Genomic DNA, 16,676 nt, shown 5'->3' with positions numbered 1-16,676 from the left:
AGCTCCTTTATGAAGAAAATTAAGGAAAACATTGGCAAAGATAGATTATAAAATGACACAATATGTATATGTAGTGTTTCTCAAGGTGTCCTTAGTTACCCTTGATACTCTGGAGAATGATGGATGACTGCATATAAGCACACTATATGTGAAAGTAATCTTCTGAAGGGAAATACAGTCTCTGTGTATTATCTAGTAATCATTAAAATTAACGCAAGGAAAGCACTGTGAATTCCCTTTAAGAAAATGGTTGCTTTCAAAATCCATGCTTAATAATGATAGCATGACTCATGATCCACTTTTAAACAAACAAACAGAAACAAACAAAAACTACCATCTGGGAACTGAGCACTAAGTGAGTTTTGTTCCTGTCAGTGATTTACTGAAATGTTCATGTAGGCAGTTTTATGGTTGATGCTCAATTACTAGAATCCCGTGTAATGCACCTGATAAATTTATCTCTGACTACAAAGCCAGAATGAAAAATAAAAAGGATTATAATAGCTCTCCCTGTTTCATAAGATGGCCAACCCATTGTGAAATAAATCTTTTAAAATCCTGCAGCAAACAGAGGAATAAATGTGATGCAATCCATTTATAAGGCCCTTTCTTCAGAGAAGTAATTTAGTAGATTGCAAGGTTATTGAAACTGAAGAACTGACAATTCCAGTGAAAAGTAAAGAACTGAAGAAAAACATGGTTATTAGTAAAACCTTCAAATCACCAGATTAAAGTATTGAAATAATATTAAGCAACACATAATACAAATCACAACATAAACAGTGGAAACACAGTCTCACCTGAGAACCGAGAACACTCGGGCCATTTTGCCAATTGCACGGATCTTGTTCCTTATGACCTCCTTCCGGGCGGCAGCTGTTGCTCCTGCATTTGAGAACACAGAATTTAGTCATCGTTGACTTTTCACTTAACTATTTTGCAAGTGTATCTATCCAACAACGTTCAGGAAGCAAAATCAATTTTGGGTTCTTTCGTTGTGCTTCTCTTAAAGGGATCCAAAAAATCAAATTTGAAAATCGATGTATTTGGTCATTTCTGTTGGAAGTGTGAGGCTCAGCTTTAACTCCAAAGAGTGAAGGCAAAGCAAAGAGCAAACTGAAATGGAAAACCCTGAGCAGATAAAGGCAAAGGGTAGTTTCTTTTTCTCTCCTTTTCTGCTTATGCAAATAGCGCATGCGCTGGTAGAAAAGTCCACTAATCACCATCTTCTCATTCCCATCTCATGCTAAGAAACTGATTTTTTTTCCCCATTTAAATCCTCCTTTGAAATGTTCAAGCTAAGAAGCTTTTTACTCTATGTGTCTTGGAAAATCGTTTTCATCATTTACCCCTCATAAAACCTTTATTTCAGTACTTGAGATTCTTTCATCTTCTGGGTGGTTTGTGAGTTCTACAGGAAAAAATATAAATGAAAAACTGATGTGGTGAGAGACAGGCAGGTACCACTTAGGTTAAAAAGTTATGCATGGGCTTATCCTAATTGATTTTTATGATCTGTTGTACTTTCCCAATGGAAAGAACTATTTTTCTGACCTTTCTGAATGACAGGTGTTTTTCATTTTTCTTCTTTCTGTTTCTCTGGGAGTATTCCTATGAATGAGCTTTGGAATCTTCTTTTCATTGTTTGATAAGGGTGAAATAATCCCTCACCAGCCTACATTGCAGTAATATGCACAATTCTGAAATGGATGGAGAAAAGGTCTGCTTTTCTCTGTATTCCAAGAAAGTAAACATACAACAGGCCACCTGTTTTCCTCTGGAGGACAGTGATGCTAATGAATGTCCATCTCACAGGTACACAGGCATTCCCCAAAAGGTGGCTACCAGCAAGTAAGCTACTATTGCTGTTTTCCCATCTTCCCTCTGACTTGAAAGCTACCTATATTTTTTCTTTTTTGGTCCCTTTTCTTTCTCTTGTAGGAATCATGCCATGAGGTTATCCCTCACAATGAATTCCCTGAAGTATTATCTACTGCTCAGGACATCTGAGGGGAGAATGTTAGATGTGCAAGATTCTGGGCTAAAACTATTCTGAGATTCTAACAGTATTTGTTATCTATGATTTGTAATCACACATTTTGGTAAATAAACTTTGCTCTGGAGATCATCTAAAAAGCTGAACTCATTGTGCTTGGAGTTTAGATGATGAATAATCAAGAGACAACTAAAGGTCATTTTTTTTTTTTAGTAATACAGTTCAGTGATGTGAATATTCTCCTACTGCTCCTCTGTTTAGTATGGCCCACCCTCCCTGACCCAACCAACTCAGAGGTCATGATGTGCAAAGTGACAGGGAAGATTCTGGACCTTTCCAAGAAAGGATATGGCCAGATCTTGAAATCAATCCCACAGACACAGAGACCGGAAAGTGTGGGAGTACTCCAAATGACTAAATTTAGTAGCACAAGAAAAGCAGCAAGGAATGGTTAAAATGTCCAGAAATAAAATTGCGTATACTTAAGAGAAATGAGAAAGGGAAAAATATATAGAATAATTTCACAGAAAAGTTTCCTAAAACCATAATGGGAACAAGGGAAACTGATAACGTAAGTAGGGAAAAAATTAGGTAGAATTATGTTTCTCCATTCAGTGAGAGCTGATGCTCAGAAATGTTCAAAAATGCTAAATTACAAATGTAAAAAGAGCATGGGTTACATTCTTATAGCAAACTAATGAATGGAGAATCTAAGATTCTACTTGTGGTCTATACAATTGTGTGTTTCCCAAAACAGTGAATCAATATACTATGGCACTTGTCTTAATGAAAAATGCTCTTTGTTAACTTTCTTAGTAACTCTGACACTTAGTTTGATAAAAGTTTTCATAAAATTAGGATATATTTACTCAGAATCAAATAATCTTACCATAGATTGTAAGATGAGACATTATCTTTACCCTGGAGATCATTTTTAATATTTTCTCCAGTATTGTCTGAACATCAAAACTCATGTAATGATGCAAACATAAAATATTCAAATCAAATGTACAGATTAATATGTAATTGAGTTTAACAAGTAGCAGGCTAGATTAAGTTCATCAGATGTAAATTTCTTGGTATACTTAGTACTGTGTTTCTTGTTTTTTTTCTTTTCCAGAGATCATTTAGGCTTCTTCTTTTTTTTTAATGTGTATTCAACTACAAGTCCTAAAGCACATAATCCAATAGAAAGATCAAGGGAAAGACACACTTTTCAGAATTTTGCTACCTGCATCATGCAAATATGTCGTATTAAAAATCTCAGCATTGCTCTATTTAAACAATAGCATATATTATAGGAGCTGAAATTAAAATTCATATATCAAATAATGAAAACAGACAAATTGTTTCCTACATAAAGACTATAAAGATTATTTTCAAGAAAAGAATACATTCTCTTGTTTTAATTTGGAAGTAAAAATTTAAAGGCAATATTTTTTTACGTGAAGAAAACAGTAATTTTCAGTAAAAATCCATTTTGTGTTTAGACTCAAGTAATTATCAGTACTTTTTCTGTCCTCATTTTTCAACTTTTTGAAAAATAAAGTTGATTTTCTTTTTTGATTAGGTCAGTATGCTATTATTTCTAGAATCTAAGAAAGCCTGTACATTCAATTTTCCTTAAAAGTAGAAGAGATGGATGTAAAGTCCAAAGAAACTTTTAAAGAATAACCTGTGTGGGGGGGGGATGGGGGGGGCAGGGGGAGGCTGGGAAGGGATGTGAAGGGTAAACAAAGGAGGAGGCTGCAATGCTTGATAAGAAATGTACTCATTATCTTGCCCATGTAATTGTAAACCCTCTGTACAGTATGTTCACAAAAAATAAAAATTAAAATTAAAAAAAAATTAAAAAAAAGAATAACCTGTGTCCTTCCTGCCCTCAACAATGCATGGTGCTGACGTCTCATGAAGTTTTCAAGTATCTATGCCAAGTAGCCTTGCCAAGTAAGTGTTGCCCTCTGCGGGGTGAATTTCAGTCTCCGGAAGGGGACTGGGAAACACAACTGCAGCAAAGAGTGGCCAACTGCTAGGGTAATGATATATTGTCACCACATGAGTACCTGCCACTAAAGATGCCACCTTTGTTACCTGTCACGGCTACCACTGTAAAGTTACTATTGTACACTCCTCAAATGCAAGGTGAAAGTTTCATAGTGCTTAATTTGAGTGATAACATGAACATTTTAGATTGTTGAATGGTGGCGTGTCTTTTGTGGGAGCTATGTGGCATTTTGGAGAAAACATCCTCAGTAGGGCAGTGCCCGGTGTGAATCCTGGGCATGCCCAGTTCCTCCCTGGCAGTGGTCTTGGAATCATGTTCCTGGGTATGCTGTGGGTGAAGTGTTAAGGTAAATGTTAGCTGTAGAAAGATACCTACATAGGCATGGACTAGTACTTTCAGTTTCCCCATATAAAATTATGTTTGGCAGTGACTTCATTTTGAGGAAGAAGAGAGGACAGCCTTGGGAAAGCAATTTCTATGTGCTTCCTGTGGTCTGGGATGCCAGAACTGAACTGGTGGAAAGAAGCAATGAACCTAAATTATCCCAGTGATGTTTTCCTGCCTTCTTCTCCATCTGGCTTTGGGAAAGAGCTGGGTTGGGAACATTTTGTCAATACCTGTCAATACCATCAATCTAGAAGATTCTAACTAGTTCCAATAGTTTTAGAAGTAGAAAGAAATGAAGCTGAACAGCCACATGTAAATTTTACATGCAAACATTCTACAAAATGGCAATACTTTCTAAGTAGAATATGCTTTACAACTGCTCAGTCAGTGACTGAAGTGTCTTGTCTTCACTGGAAAAGATATGAAGCTTTCCAATACTGATATTATATTGGCCTCAAACCCTTTACTATTATTTAGGCTTCTTTAAAAGATTTTTAAATAATACACATATCCATAACATGAGTATTTCAAATTGGATAAAAGTATGTACTAAATTAAATATTTCATACTCTTCAAAGCACATATATTTCAAAGTCTGTATTTTCTGACAGACTTCAGATTTCTTTATAAATCATATTTTCAGAACTAATATATTTTAATTCATATTTTCAGAAATAATACATTATGGTTCACCATTGGTCTTTCAAAATTTGTTAACTTTTAACAAAGTTCCTCTCAAAGGAAAACTATTCTATTTGAAAATACAAAGAAATAAAACTTTATATCACTTTTCATAAGTGTTGAATATATTCCTGTTTATTATTCTATGTCCTGTTTTGTAGCCTTAAGAAGAGTTTTGAACATATTCTGAATGTATAAAATAAGAGTAGATGCCCTACATGGTGTGGTGCTGCATTATATATAAAACTGTGTGTATATTCAATTTTGTCTGCTGATAAAATAAAAAAAGGAAGTACAATTTTATCATGGAATCTTATTAGTGGGCATCCAAATCTTAATTTGTTCCCCAAAGCATACTTTCTCAATTGAGTCCGCAACAGCCATCTCTTTAAAGGAAAATCCACAAGCAAGATATTTATAAATCTTAAACTGTTTCTTTTTGATTTTAGAATTATGTTTCCATTTAAGTTCGGTCAATGTTATTCTTATGTGCTACATAGTTAAACTTTAGAGTGTTTATTATAAAAAATACGTTTAGATGCATACTTAAATTTCCTGAGACAGAAGATTCTCAATGTTCCTTTGGAATTAAATGTCACAATGATTATTATTCATAACTGAGCTAGCTATCACAAATACATAATCTTTTAAAATAAGATACATAGAAATAAAATTTACTTAAATGCATCCCTTAATGTACAGGAGGTTACATTGCTTTCATTAAAGATACTTTCTTTATATGATCATAGTGATTGTGTCTGAGGAGACTATGTGTTTAAAAATGAGAGAAGAAAATGGAGAAAGAGGTAGTGGGAAAAAAAGCCTCTAGACTCCAGCCCTGGTAAGTTGTGGTCACTTTTAGGAAAAAGGACATACGGAAGCTGAAAATGTGTAGACGGGATTCCACTGAACTCCCTGTGAAATGTCTTTGGGTGACCCCATGCACTATAAATACTCCAGCAGGAAAACTGCTATTCTATAAAAAATTAGATTACTCCACTTCTAGAGGTGACAGTCGTTGGAAGATCTCCTTTCCCATAGCCCTTAGTGCAGGGGTCCTCCATTTCTACCTTCTAAATAGTATTACTGCTAGCTAAATCTAACCCAAATAGATTGCCAGGTCCTGCCATATTCAGAATATTTTTGGATTCTATCACTACTATATTAGACTAAAAACCTTTCATGGATTTCTCAAGGAATGAGCATATATTGAGTTGATGTCTTACCAGGGACATTTATAACATCTGTGTATTTACCAAGGGAGAACCCTGCTTGGGCCAAACCATTTGTCATGGTAGAAACAAATTAATTTTATAAATGGAAAACAGAATGAATGAATTATGATCAAGTTAATATCATAAATTATTTGCCCTGAATGAATGACTGAATGTCTAATCTATCATGTATTACTCTGGATATGGATGAGGATGTGATAGTTTTCAGAGTAATTTATTGTGGATCTAGCTGTGCTTACATGCTGGAAATAAGAATGCACTCTAGAATTTAACTCAACATCTATATGGAGGAAATATATATATATATATGTATATATTTATCTATTTATCAAGCACAAGTATGGTATTTAAATGCTATCTGCGAAAATAGGCAAAATGAAGAGTAAAAGTAGACAGTAGTCAAGTATTAAGTTTGTCCCATACATTATACCAGAGAGAGAAAGTTAAGTGGGTGCCGCTCTATAACAACTTATACATATCTTATGCCAAGGTGAGGAAAGAAATGAAACTTGTTCTTCTGACAGAGAAGAAGGGTACAGGCACTGATCTATCTTGAACTTATCTGAAAGAAAGTCCTTCCAAACTCTGCTATTGTTCACAACCCAGACAGGATATTTTGTTAACCTATAGAAGATGCAGTGAGGCTTTGCCCAAAAAAGAAAAATCAGGAAAATGAGCATAGGTTCTGGTCAATGTTGAGTGTATAGACACACAAGGTTAATTATGGCAGAATGGCTGCCATGTCACAAGGCTTCAATCTCCCCTTATTACTCATCTTTGAGGAAAGGGAGGGGGCAATCAAAGAGGGTGGGTCAGCCACAGAAGCAAACAGTTGAAAGGTCTGGAGGAGTACTGTCCTGAAGCCAATGCTATCCAAGTAGTCTGACCTTACTGTGGAGGTGCTGATGGCTTACACTTGACACATTTACTTCTTTTAAAGAAATTGTCATGTGAGAGCCAGAAGAGCCCAGTAGTGAAATAAAAGACTGAAGAGAGAGCTTGAGCTCTCCTAGCTGTGCCATTGTGGACCAAATATAAAGTACGTAAGATATGAAAACATAATGTGATATTAAAATTGTGGTACTCTGAAATTTGTTTTTTTACTCATTTCCAACCATTTTGATTTTCTTTTTGTGCTTTTATTGTAATAAAATAAAAATTTCTATTTGTTCCTGATCAGTAATCTGATGTGTGATAATGAAAGTTATTGTCATAGTATTTCATTTTCTGGGAAGACATAACATTTTTTTTTCTATATTGTGTATATTTATGTAGTTTCTACTTCAACTGCTATATCATTCTGGTTCTTGTGTTCTCCCTCGGGCCAATCCTGACTTCTACCCTTGCTTGCTTTTTTTCAGTCCAGCTTCATCCGGAAAAGTCCTTACTAAGGATCAGACCTGATATTCCCTTCCACATTAGTAATTTATGAGGACTATTTTGCTCTATGGTTATGACTTCATTCCAAGCCTATAACTAATCTAGATATCTGTCCCAATTTCCAGGACCCCGTTTCCAAATTCTGTTTGGGCATTTAGTTATGGATATCAGTTTCATTCAAATTCACATCTACCACACAACTCATCTTCCTCCTAACACTGACCAGATTTCCATAAAAGTTATCCTCCTCCTAAACAGATTTTTGAAATATCAAAAATCATTATCCTTTGCCTGCTTAGAAAGCTCCTTGAAGAGCTCTTTTTAAATGTTTTCCTAATTTCCTTGTTCAGATGTAGACACCTCAACTTTGAAATACTTCATCAAGTTGCTAAATTACATCCCTACTCACTCTTTGTTTACTTTCTGAGCATTTTTTCTAGGCTTGGAAAAGGCAACTGCTCTTCAAAAAAAACATTGCTTTCATTATGCTACTCATCTGTTGACCACTGTCAGGATTTAGATATATCAGTGTAGACAGAATAAGAATAACATCACCACTGGCTCCTTAGAGAGCTGTCTTTCTGTGCCTCTGTTTTATTTGTCTATATAACATCTAATATATTCTAATCTGGGAGTATAATTTGCCTAGAATACATGAGGCCCTGGGTATGATTCTAGCACAATAAAGTAAAACTGAAAAAATATTATATTTCATTTGGAATATATGAGCATGTTTTATTTTTTTCCAGATAAGAAACTAAAATACATGACGTTAAAATGAGCTGCTGAGAAATTATACTTCCGCCACAAGAACAGCTCTAGGTAAACAGCCCTAAGAACCCTCACTGCCAATGCAAAGAGCAGAGTAGGCTTTCTAGAATGCAATTCCTGGTGGAATTTATTTACTTATGCCATTACAGTTTTAAGTTAACCAATCGTATTGTAGCAAAATGATCAGCTGATTTTGGTGGTAATTTCTACAGGGCCTTGAAGTGTGTCTTCAATAGTGTTAACAGTGTCCATTTTTCTTTGGTAGGTCTAACATCTGTTATGCCTAAAAATACAATTCTGGTAGCAAATAATACAATCAACCTTTACTGGGGCTGCTAAATAGAACTAAGCTCTATTTTCATAGAAGCTGGAAGCTACAATATTAGAAATTGAGAATTAGGTAAAAATTCAAAGGAAGATCATTTCTTCCCATACAGTTTAGAGTTTCCTCGAGGCATGCAAATATCTGCTCTGTTCCCACATTTGATGACTTGCTTGTGGTTAGCATTAAGATGAAGGAAAAAAAATGTGGATCAAGGGTAAGAGTTCTACCATGTGGTTTGCTCTTTAGTTGAAAGCAGAGACATAAATTCTAATTTAATATTGAGTCTTTCCATTGCAGCCTGAAACTATAGTTGGCTTGAAATATATGAACTTTATTGCATTTTCTTTCCTTTCTTATTCTACAGGATTTCAGTTTCACCTCCACAATGTTTTCTTGTTAAAGAGACTTATCAAATATCACAGTCTCAAACATAATTTGTATTTAAGGGGAAAAAAAAAAGTGATCTCAGAGTCTATGACTTTAGAACCTAAAAGAAAGGCCCAAATAAATTTTTTACTAAAAAAGCTGTCATTACATTTCTATGCTTACTGGTATTCCAGATTTCTTTACTGTAATGAACAAAACAGAAACCTTTGTGATGAGGATTGCTTCATTTCTGTTAGCTTTCCCTACTCTGAGATCACTTAATAATCCTTAGTTTAAAATGTCTCTTCTTCATTAATGAGGATTAACTTCCAAATGACAATCATTAACTTGGACTTCTTCTTTAAAATGAGCTGGTGAGTAACAACCCTAAGTTGGAAGCAGACTATTATTTTCTCATTCAAACAGCAGTGGTGGAAATAGGAAACAAAGACCCCAATTCATATAAATTAGATTACCAAAAGACACTCATTGGCACTAAATGGCTTTCAAACTTCATAAGATAACAGAAGTTTCATATTTGATTTCCAACATTAAAAAAAGAAAAAAAAAGAAAAACAACCACAAGTCAATGTGAACAGCACCCTTTGTTGCGAAAGGCTATCAAATCTTTGTTTATAAGGCAAAAACTAATGCATCTAGCAGAAGCTTATATGAGCAGAGGATTTTTTTTTTGTCTGCTCCCACCCACCCACATTTTTTAAAGCAGGATGCAATGCTAACAACTTCTTAGACTAGACTGAGTTAAATGAAATCGACTCAATGCATTAACTTTTCTGGCCAAAGAATAGTGCAAAAATTGATTTCTTTTCTTATTTTTAAGTGGTAGTGGGATGTAAAATTCATTTCTTTATAGGATAGTTTACAGTGGATTTAATGGAATAAATTATATTTGCTTGCTTGTGATGTTTTTGTTTTCATTTTTCATTACTTTATATTAGTTATGTAGGGGAAAGGGTGTTTCATTGTTACATCTCCACCCATGTTCACACTGCATTCCAAACAAGCTCACTCACCCCTTTATCATCCCCCAACATCCTCCATCCTTACCACCAGCCTACCCTCCTCCCCCTATTCTATTGTTTTTAAAAGCACTGTGTTATTTATAAGGAAATGACTTCAAGTGTTGTAACTGCAGGAGGTGGAAGGTTCAAGAGCCAGAGAACCAGATTTGAATCCAGGCTGTTGCTTTCTGAGCTCTATGAACTTAATTTAAGGTTATACTTAACTGATTCATAATTATAATAGGGATAATTATAGCACCTTATAACAAAAAGTTGATTTCAAGATTAAAGATCATTTAAATGGCATATGAATTATCTAACTTACAATAAATGACACTTAATAATTACAAAGTTTTGCTGGCAATGGGGTAAAATTAGCAAATCAGAGACAACTTGGAATAGTGCCTGACACATGTCATCTTTGATAAATGGTAAAGAGAGTATACAGGTTCTAATGGAAATGAGGAGGAGACTCCCTACTTGTACAGACCCAGGAGGCACTAAGAAGACTGCCCAGTGAGATAAACCAGACAAATTGTGGAGTGTAAAGGCACTATTATTACCTCTGCCTCTTCAGTTGACACTGGATATGGGACAAAGAATTGAGAAGGGTTGCATAAACAACTCATCAAGAGGTTGTCCCACTTAAAATAAACAGCATCATAAAGAAGGGCTTTAATTAAGTCCTTTCATGTCTGCTGACATCTGCTCTCACCTCTGCAGGGAATGGACAAGGAAGGTGACTGGCACAGAAGAAGTAAAGGGCCAGATCCCAGTGATCATGATTGACAAGACTGCACACAGCAGAACTGCTAACTGTTTTCTAGGGAGGGAGGGAGAGAAGGAGGGAGGGAAGAAGGAAGAAGGAAGGAAGGAAGGAAGGAAGGAAGGAAGGAAGGAAGGAAGGAAGGAAGGTAGACTAATGTATGTTATTGGTTACTTTTTGAGCAACTTTGAAGAAATTGTTTTTTTTTTTTTTTGAGTCACATTAGGGTTTCCCCTGACTGTTCACTTCAAAACATATATCCTAAGTTGAACATACTTAAAATCAAGCTTTTGTTTCTTTTTTTCCCCCATTAATGGGCAAATTTATGAGGCGCGAGCTAAAACATAACCTCATTTCAAGGTCGCAGCCATGAAATGAGAGGATAGCATCTAGTAACATTTACTTTAATTCCCTGAAGAGTCAGGATGCGCAAGTCCTTAATGTTCACTTGACCTGCTCGTAAACTGTTGTTCTTTCAGTGTTGGCAGACTATACCAATACTAATGTTAGAAAATGCTGGATGTTGTTGAGACATTTTATGTCTCAGTTTCCAAATTTAATGTAGAGGCATCTTGGGTCTTCTATTATCACCCCATTTACAGAGGAGAAAGCGATTCACAAAGGGTAAAAATAGAATCAAAGACATTTTCCCTAAAGAAATAGTTCCTTCTCAATAAAAGTCTATCTTTAGATGCATATGGTGGTTTCCTTTATTAAATTTAGTGTTTCTTCTTCAGTTCCCCAAGGCTAGTTTCCTGGGAAACATGAATCTGGTTTCTGATGGAAACCAGGGCCTGCACAACTATTATAGTGTAGAGAGGGAACTCACTGGCCATACCTCTCATCATTTCTCTTGTTTTATTCTTTCCCCAAAACACACATACACAAAAGGAATTAGCATGGAATGAATGAAATGAATGACTGAGTGAACATTTCCCTTTAACCAACAAACTAACAGAATTTAAAGAGGGGGGAACAAAAGGCAGGAAGAAATGACCACATACTACCACCTGTTCAACTATGCCATGCTCAAGAGACAGGGAACCAAAGAAATGAAATCTCCTTTCCCTAAGAAGTACCTGGCAATAATTTTTTTTTTATCTCTTTTAACTCATTCCCCAAATGATTACAATTATTTACAGAAACCTGGGATTCTTAACATCCATCAAACATTTTAAAGTAGCCTTTGTAATAATTAAAAAGATATACTCACTAATCTTATTATAAACTCACTAGAAGAGAGTGATCAAAATGGAAAGAACTGATCATTCAGTTTGTCAGAGAAGGACAATTGAAGAAGATGAAGCAAGTTTGGAATATAACCATCTCTTCCAGTTGGCAAGACCAGCCTAGATCCTCTAGACTGCCTTCACCCTAAACTCAAGAAGGGAAAACATTTCTCTTTAAGACTGACTTAAAGCTTTAGAGTGGTAAAGGGTGCTTAGAGAGAGAAAAAATAAGTTCAAGGGTTTTGAAAAGGAATAGATTCCTATTATTGACATTAATAGGCCTTAAAGTAATTGTTGATGAGAATACGATGTTGATTGTAATTAATTTTAAACCAGAGTCACCTAAGAGACTGAGTAAAGAGATCTCACAAGGAGTAGACTCTCAGGTAGTCTTGGAGATGTGTAGCTGTGGGAATATTCTCTGCATTAGAATGTTCAGGAAATTCTGACCAAGAATAGCCACTAAAAATGTATTTTCTGAGACAGCACTCATATGTATATACTACCCTGTAACCTGTATCTTCTTACTCTATATAATAGGTTACATCTTTATTAAATATTGGCCAATGGACTTGGCCAAGGTAAAAATTCACTAACCAGGAAGTAAGTATTCTTTTATTGATATTAGTCTTAATTTTGAGATGGGTAGTATTCAGAAAATACCCCCAAAGCATGGTATTTTGGCATATCTAGTACTTCACAATGAAAGAAAGTGGAAAGGTTTCAGAAGCAAGGTTTTCCCTAATTTCTATCATACTTCTCTTTGTGACTTTTTTTCCCCTCTAAAGCTTATTATCGTACAGTAGGCCACAGAAACTAGCGTTCTTCCTTGCCACAGCAAGCTACAGAAACTAGAAAGGTCACTCTGTCCCTTCTCCTTTGAAGACTGTCTTTCCAATGGAGTTTCGGCACAACCTGTAGGAGGAAGGAATGCTACAAATAGAGGCCAACAGATAGGCCTCTGCTCTCAGTCCAGTACTACTCCAGCAAGCACAACAATCCAGTTATGATTCTGTATGGTACTCACTCCTCTCAAACTTACGGATGAAAACAGAGCCCTGTCCTTAGCTTTTCAGGTCTTTATTGCCGTTGACTCCCATGTCGTGTAAAGCTCAGATTAGACTAATTTGTTATGCTTTTACTTTGTTGATGAACCTTTTGTTGATCCTTGATCCTTATGAAGGGTGAGGAAAGGAATCTCATGCAGTTTCCTTCATAAGGAACAGAGGACATACTAAAAGGCAACTTTTAGTATGAGAAAACATCAAGTTAGACTTCCTTCCTTTAGAGAAAGGTCTCCATGGCTATGAACACATTACCTTTCAAGGGCTAGCACTATCAGTGGAAACTAACTGCAGTAAGCTCTGGCTACAATACCTGACACAAAGCTTCTAGGCACAGCTTCAATTGCTCACTGATCTCCCCTATACTTGAAGAAATAGCAACAGATTGTTCCAATTGAAATTCTTATGACTCTTCTTATCAATCTTAAATTCATTTTATAATCTCTACTTTCTCTCCTTGTCCATACTCAGCCTCTGGCAATGTGATACAGGATTCAAAAACAGTATAGGGTGCAAGTTAGGAAGAGGAGCTGTAGAAAGGAGAATCAGGATGAGATACGACAGAAATTGGTACACTGAAAATCTGATGACATACGTAGACTCTATTTGCACAGTATACAATTTTTATTTCTGCCTGCAGCATTAGGAATGTTGATTTGAAGCTGTGACTTGTATTAAGAACAGTAAATATTACATCATGCCACTATGACACTTTTAGAAAGGCACACATGCTCTTCTTACCAAAGTGTATTTTTTAGCAACACAATCTATTTAAATATACTGCTACAGTATCTAGCTTCCTCTGCCACCTACCTTTACTGTTTATTTTATAATTCACCTTGATTTACTGAAGGTATATGTTACACAACAGTTTCTCTAACCAGATTATGATTTAGGCAGGGAACAGGTTTTTGTACACCTGGGGATGCTGAGGGCCCTGTGCAGAGTAGAAGCTCATTAGATGTTTATGGAAATGAAGTTTACTCTTGCATATTCCAACTGTAACCATATTTTTGTTTGTTCCCATTCATTTTGCAGAGCATTTGGAAGACGAAGCAAACTTTTCCCTTCATTTTTACCTCATGGATCTCTTTCTTAATAGGAAATATTCTTTCAGACTAACTAAATAACAAATAATATAAAAATAGGTAATCTTTCATAACTTATTCATTATATATTAATGCAGATATGAAAAACTACAGGGTTAATATAGGTACCAATGTATTAGTATGTAGATGATTCTTCTATCATAGGTTTCAACATGTGAATATCACACAGGAGAAATCTCATTAAAGGATGCTTATTAAAGCTCTCAGTTAATGGAAACATATGTTAGAAAATAAAGAATTACTTAAGGAGCTAAAAAATGTAAGTTAGCAATGTGAGCTACTGAAAGATATTTATTGAAATAGCTTCCTGCTCCAACAATACTTTCAAAGTGATAATAGCATTGTCTCATGGTTTCTTATGTCACATTCTCAGTAGTATGTATGACTTAACCATGGAGCTGGTAACGAGATGTCAAGTAATCACCTGGCAACTAACATTACTACAAAGGCTCAGGCCTCTTACCATCAAATCCATCTTCTTCTGACCCTAGTTCATCATCTGAACAGATGTTAAGGACGTTGACCAGCATCTCAGTCACTAAAGTAAAAAAGGAGAAAAGTACAGATTTCCCGTTATAACCTTATTACTCTGGCATTGTAAATTAAGGTATATAAAATCTATTACAAAGCAATTTCTAAAAACAAGACTTGGTGATTATTGTGTAGACTTTGCATTTTATTAAGTTGTATTCTCTTCACAATAGAACCTATCATTGACTATAAGAGAGGAGAAACGACAAATCAAACATATAAATGCATGAAAAAACATGGTTATTTTTACAGTTTATTTTTCCCAGGAATGGTGCTTGATCTAGATAAGATTAGATTATAAATTCTGTTCAACAGAGGCTAAGTGAATGCCAGATTTCTTTTTTTTTTTTTTTGTATTGGGTAGCCCTCTAGAGAAGCTAGCATAATAAGAAGCATATAGCTTTGTATTTAATAAAAAATTAGTGACTGTTGAAGTAATATATTTGAAGTAGTTTTGAAAACATTAATTTTAAAAATGAATGTGTTGATGGAAATATTAACTCTGAGTCCCCAAAAGGCTTTAAGACACCTTAGGTACAGTTTAGCCAGAAATTTTAGTTAGCTGTAAGAGCCAGGCACAGAAAATTAGTGCTATAGTACTTTTAAGCTAATGTATATGCTATCACACTTAAAATTTCTTGAAACTAGATTTTATCATGTAAAAAGCAGCTTGCTTGCTAATCTCTCAAAAGGCCATTTTTAAAGACAATAAGTATTTTTAAAAAATGGTCATTAAAAGCTTTATAAATGGCTCATGCTTCTAATCCCAATTACTTAGGAGGCAAAGATTGAGAGGATCACAATTTGAGGACAGCTGGACAAAAAGTTCATAAGACTTTATCTAAACAGCGGAAAAGAATATATATGCCTGGCATATGCTTCACAGGCAATGTAAATAAGAGTCCAGGCCAAAAAAAAAAAATCAGGACACTATTTAATAAGGAATGAAAAGAGAAAAGGTTGAGAGAGCAGGCTCAAACAATCAACTGCCTGTTTAGCAAGCATAAAGACTTTTCAAACTGAATACACCCCCAAAAAGAGGTTATTTTTTTAAAAGTAAGAATATATGATAATAAGTAAACCTTTAGAGGAGTCAACATTAACTTAGAGCTTCAGTTTATCAATACTAAATTATGTTTGTAAATATATCAAGGTATTTTATGGTATATGCTTAAAATTTGAGTCATTAATGAAAACCCTCCAAATACAGTGTGTCAGGATGCACACTGCTACAGTGTGCAGTGGAACTAACAGGTATTCTATCATGTACTACAATCTGATGAGCCAAGAAATTAGTGAACAGACTACCAACAAGAATGTCCTTAAAATATAGTTTGTGTTTCCAGAGGGAAACTCATAATTTGTCCTCTTTGTCATCCTCTAAAGGAAAAGAAAAAAACAAAAACAACCCAGATATTGTGGGGTTTCGGAAAATATGTAGCTTTCCTCTACAACACCTGGTATCATTTATTCTGAAAGATGTGGAAACTCTTGTCTATTATTACAATAACCATTAGCATTCTCATGAGCTATGAGAGACGATATATGTGCAACAGTCAAAATACAAAAAACAAAAACCACCAAAGGACAAAACGGGAGGGGGGAGGGAGGGAGGAAGGGAGGGAGGAAAGAAGGGAAGGAGGGAGGGTGAGAAAAGGGGAGAGGAAACAGGAAGGAAGAAGAAAGGAAAGAATAAAGGAAAGGAGGTAAGTTGAGTAGAGAAAGGAAGGGAAGGCAGAAAAAAGGAAGGAAGGAAGGAAGGAAGGAAGGAAGGAAGGAAGGAAGGAAGGAAGGAAGGAAGGAAGGAAG

General features: G+C 35.3%; 1 protein-coding gene across 1 annotated transcript in view; it reads right to left on the bottom strand.

Annotated features, from left to right (window-relative positions):
• Ppp3ca (protein phosphatase 3, catalytic subunit, alpha isozyme) overlaps window positions 1-16,676 on the bottom strand; it is a 249,709-nt gene that overhangs the window by 15,022 nt on the left and 218,011 nt on the right. The window contains exons 9-10 of the mRNA XM_013023790.1: window positions 14,800-14,874; window positions 801-885 (exon numbers count right to left, since the gene is read on the bottom strand). Coding sequence (XP_012879244.1) covers window positions 801-885; window positions 14,800-14,874 — 160 coding nt within the window. The remainder of the gene's footprint in view (window positions 1-800; window positions 886-14,799; window positions 14,875-16,676) is intronic.

This window comes from Dipodomys ordii, unplaced genomic scaffold, assembly GCF_000151885.1.
Source record: "Dipodomys ordii isolate 6190 unplaced genomic scaffold, Dord_2.0 Scaffold70, whole genome shotgun sequence".
NCBI classification, from domain to species: Eukaryota; Metazoa; Chordata; class Mammalia; order Rodentia; family Heteromyidae; genus Dipodomys; species Dipodomys ordii.
This window is presented reverse-complemented; position numbering and strand designations above follow the sequence as displayed.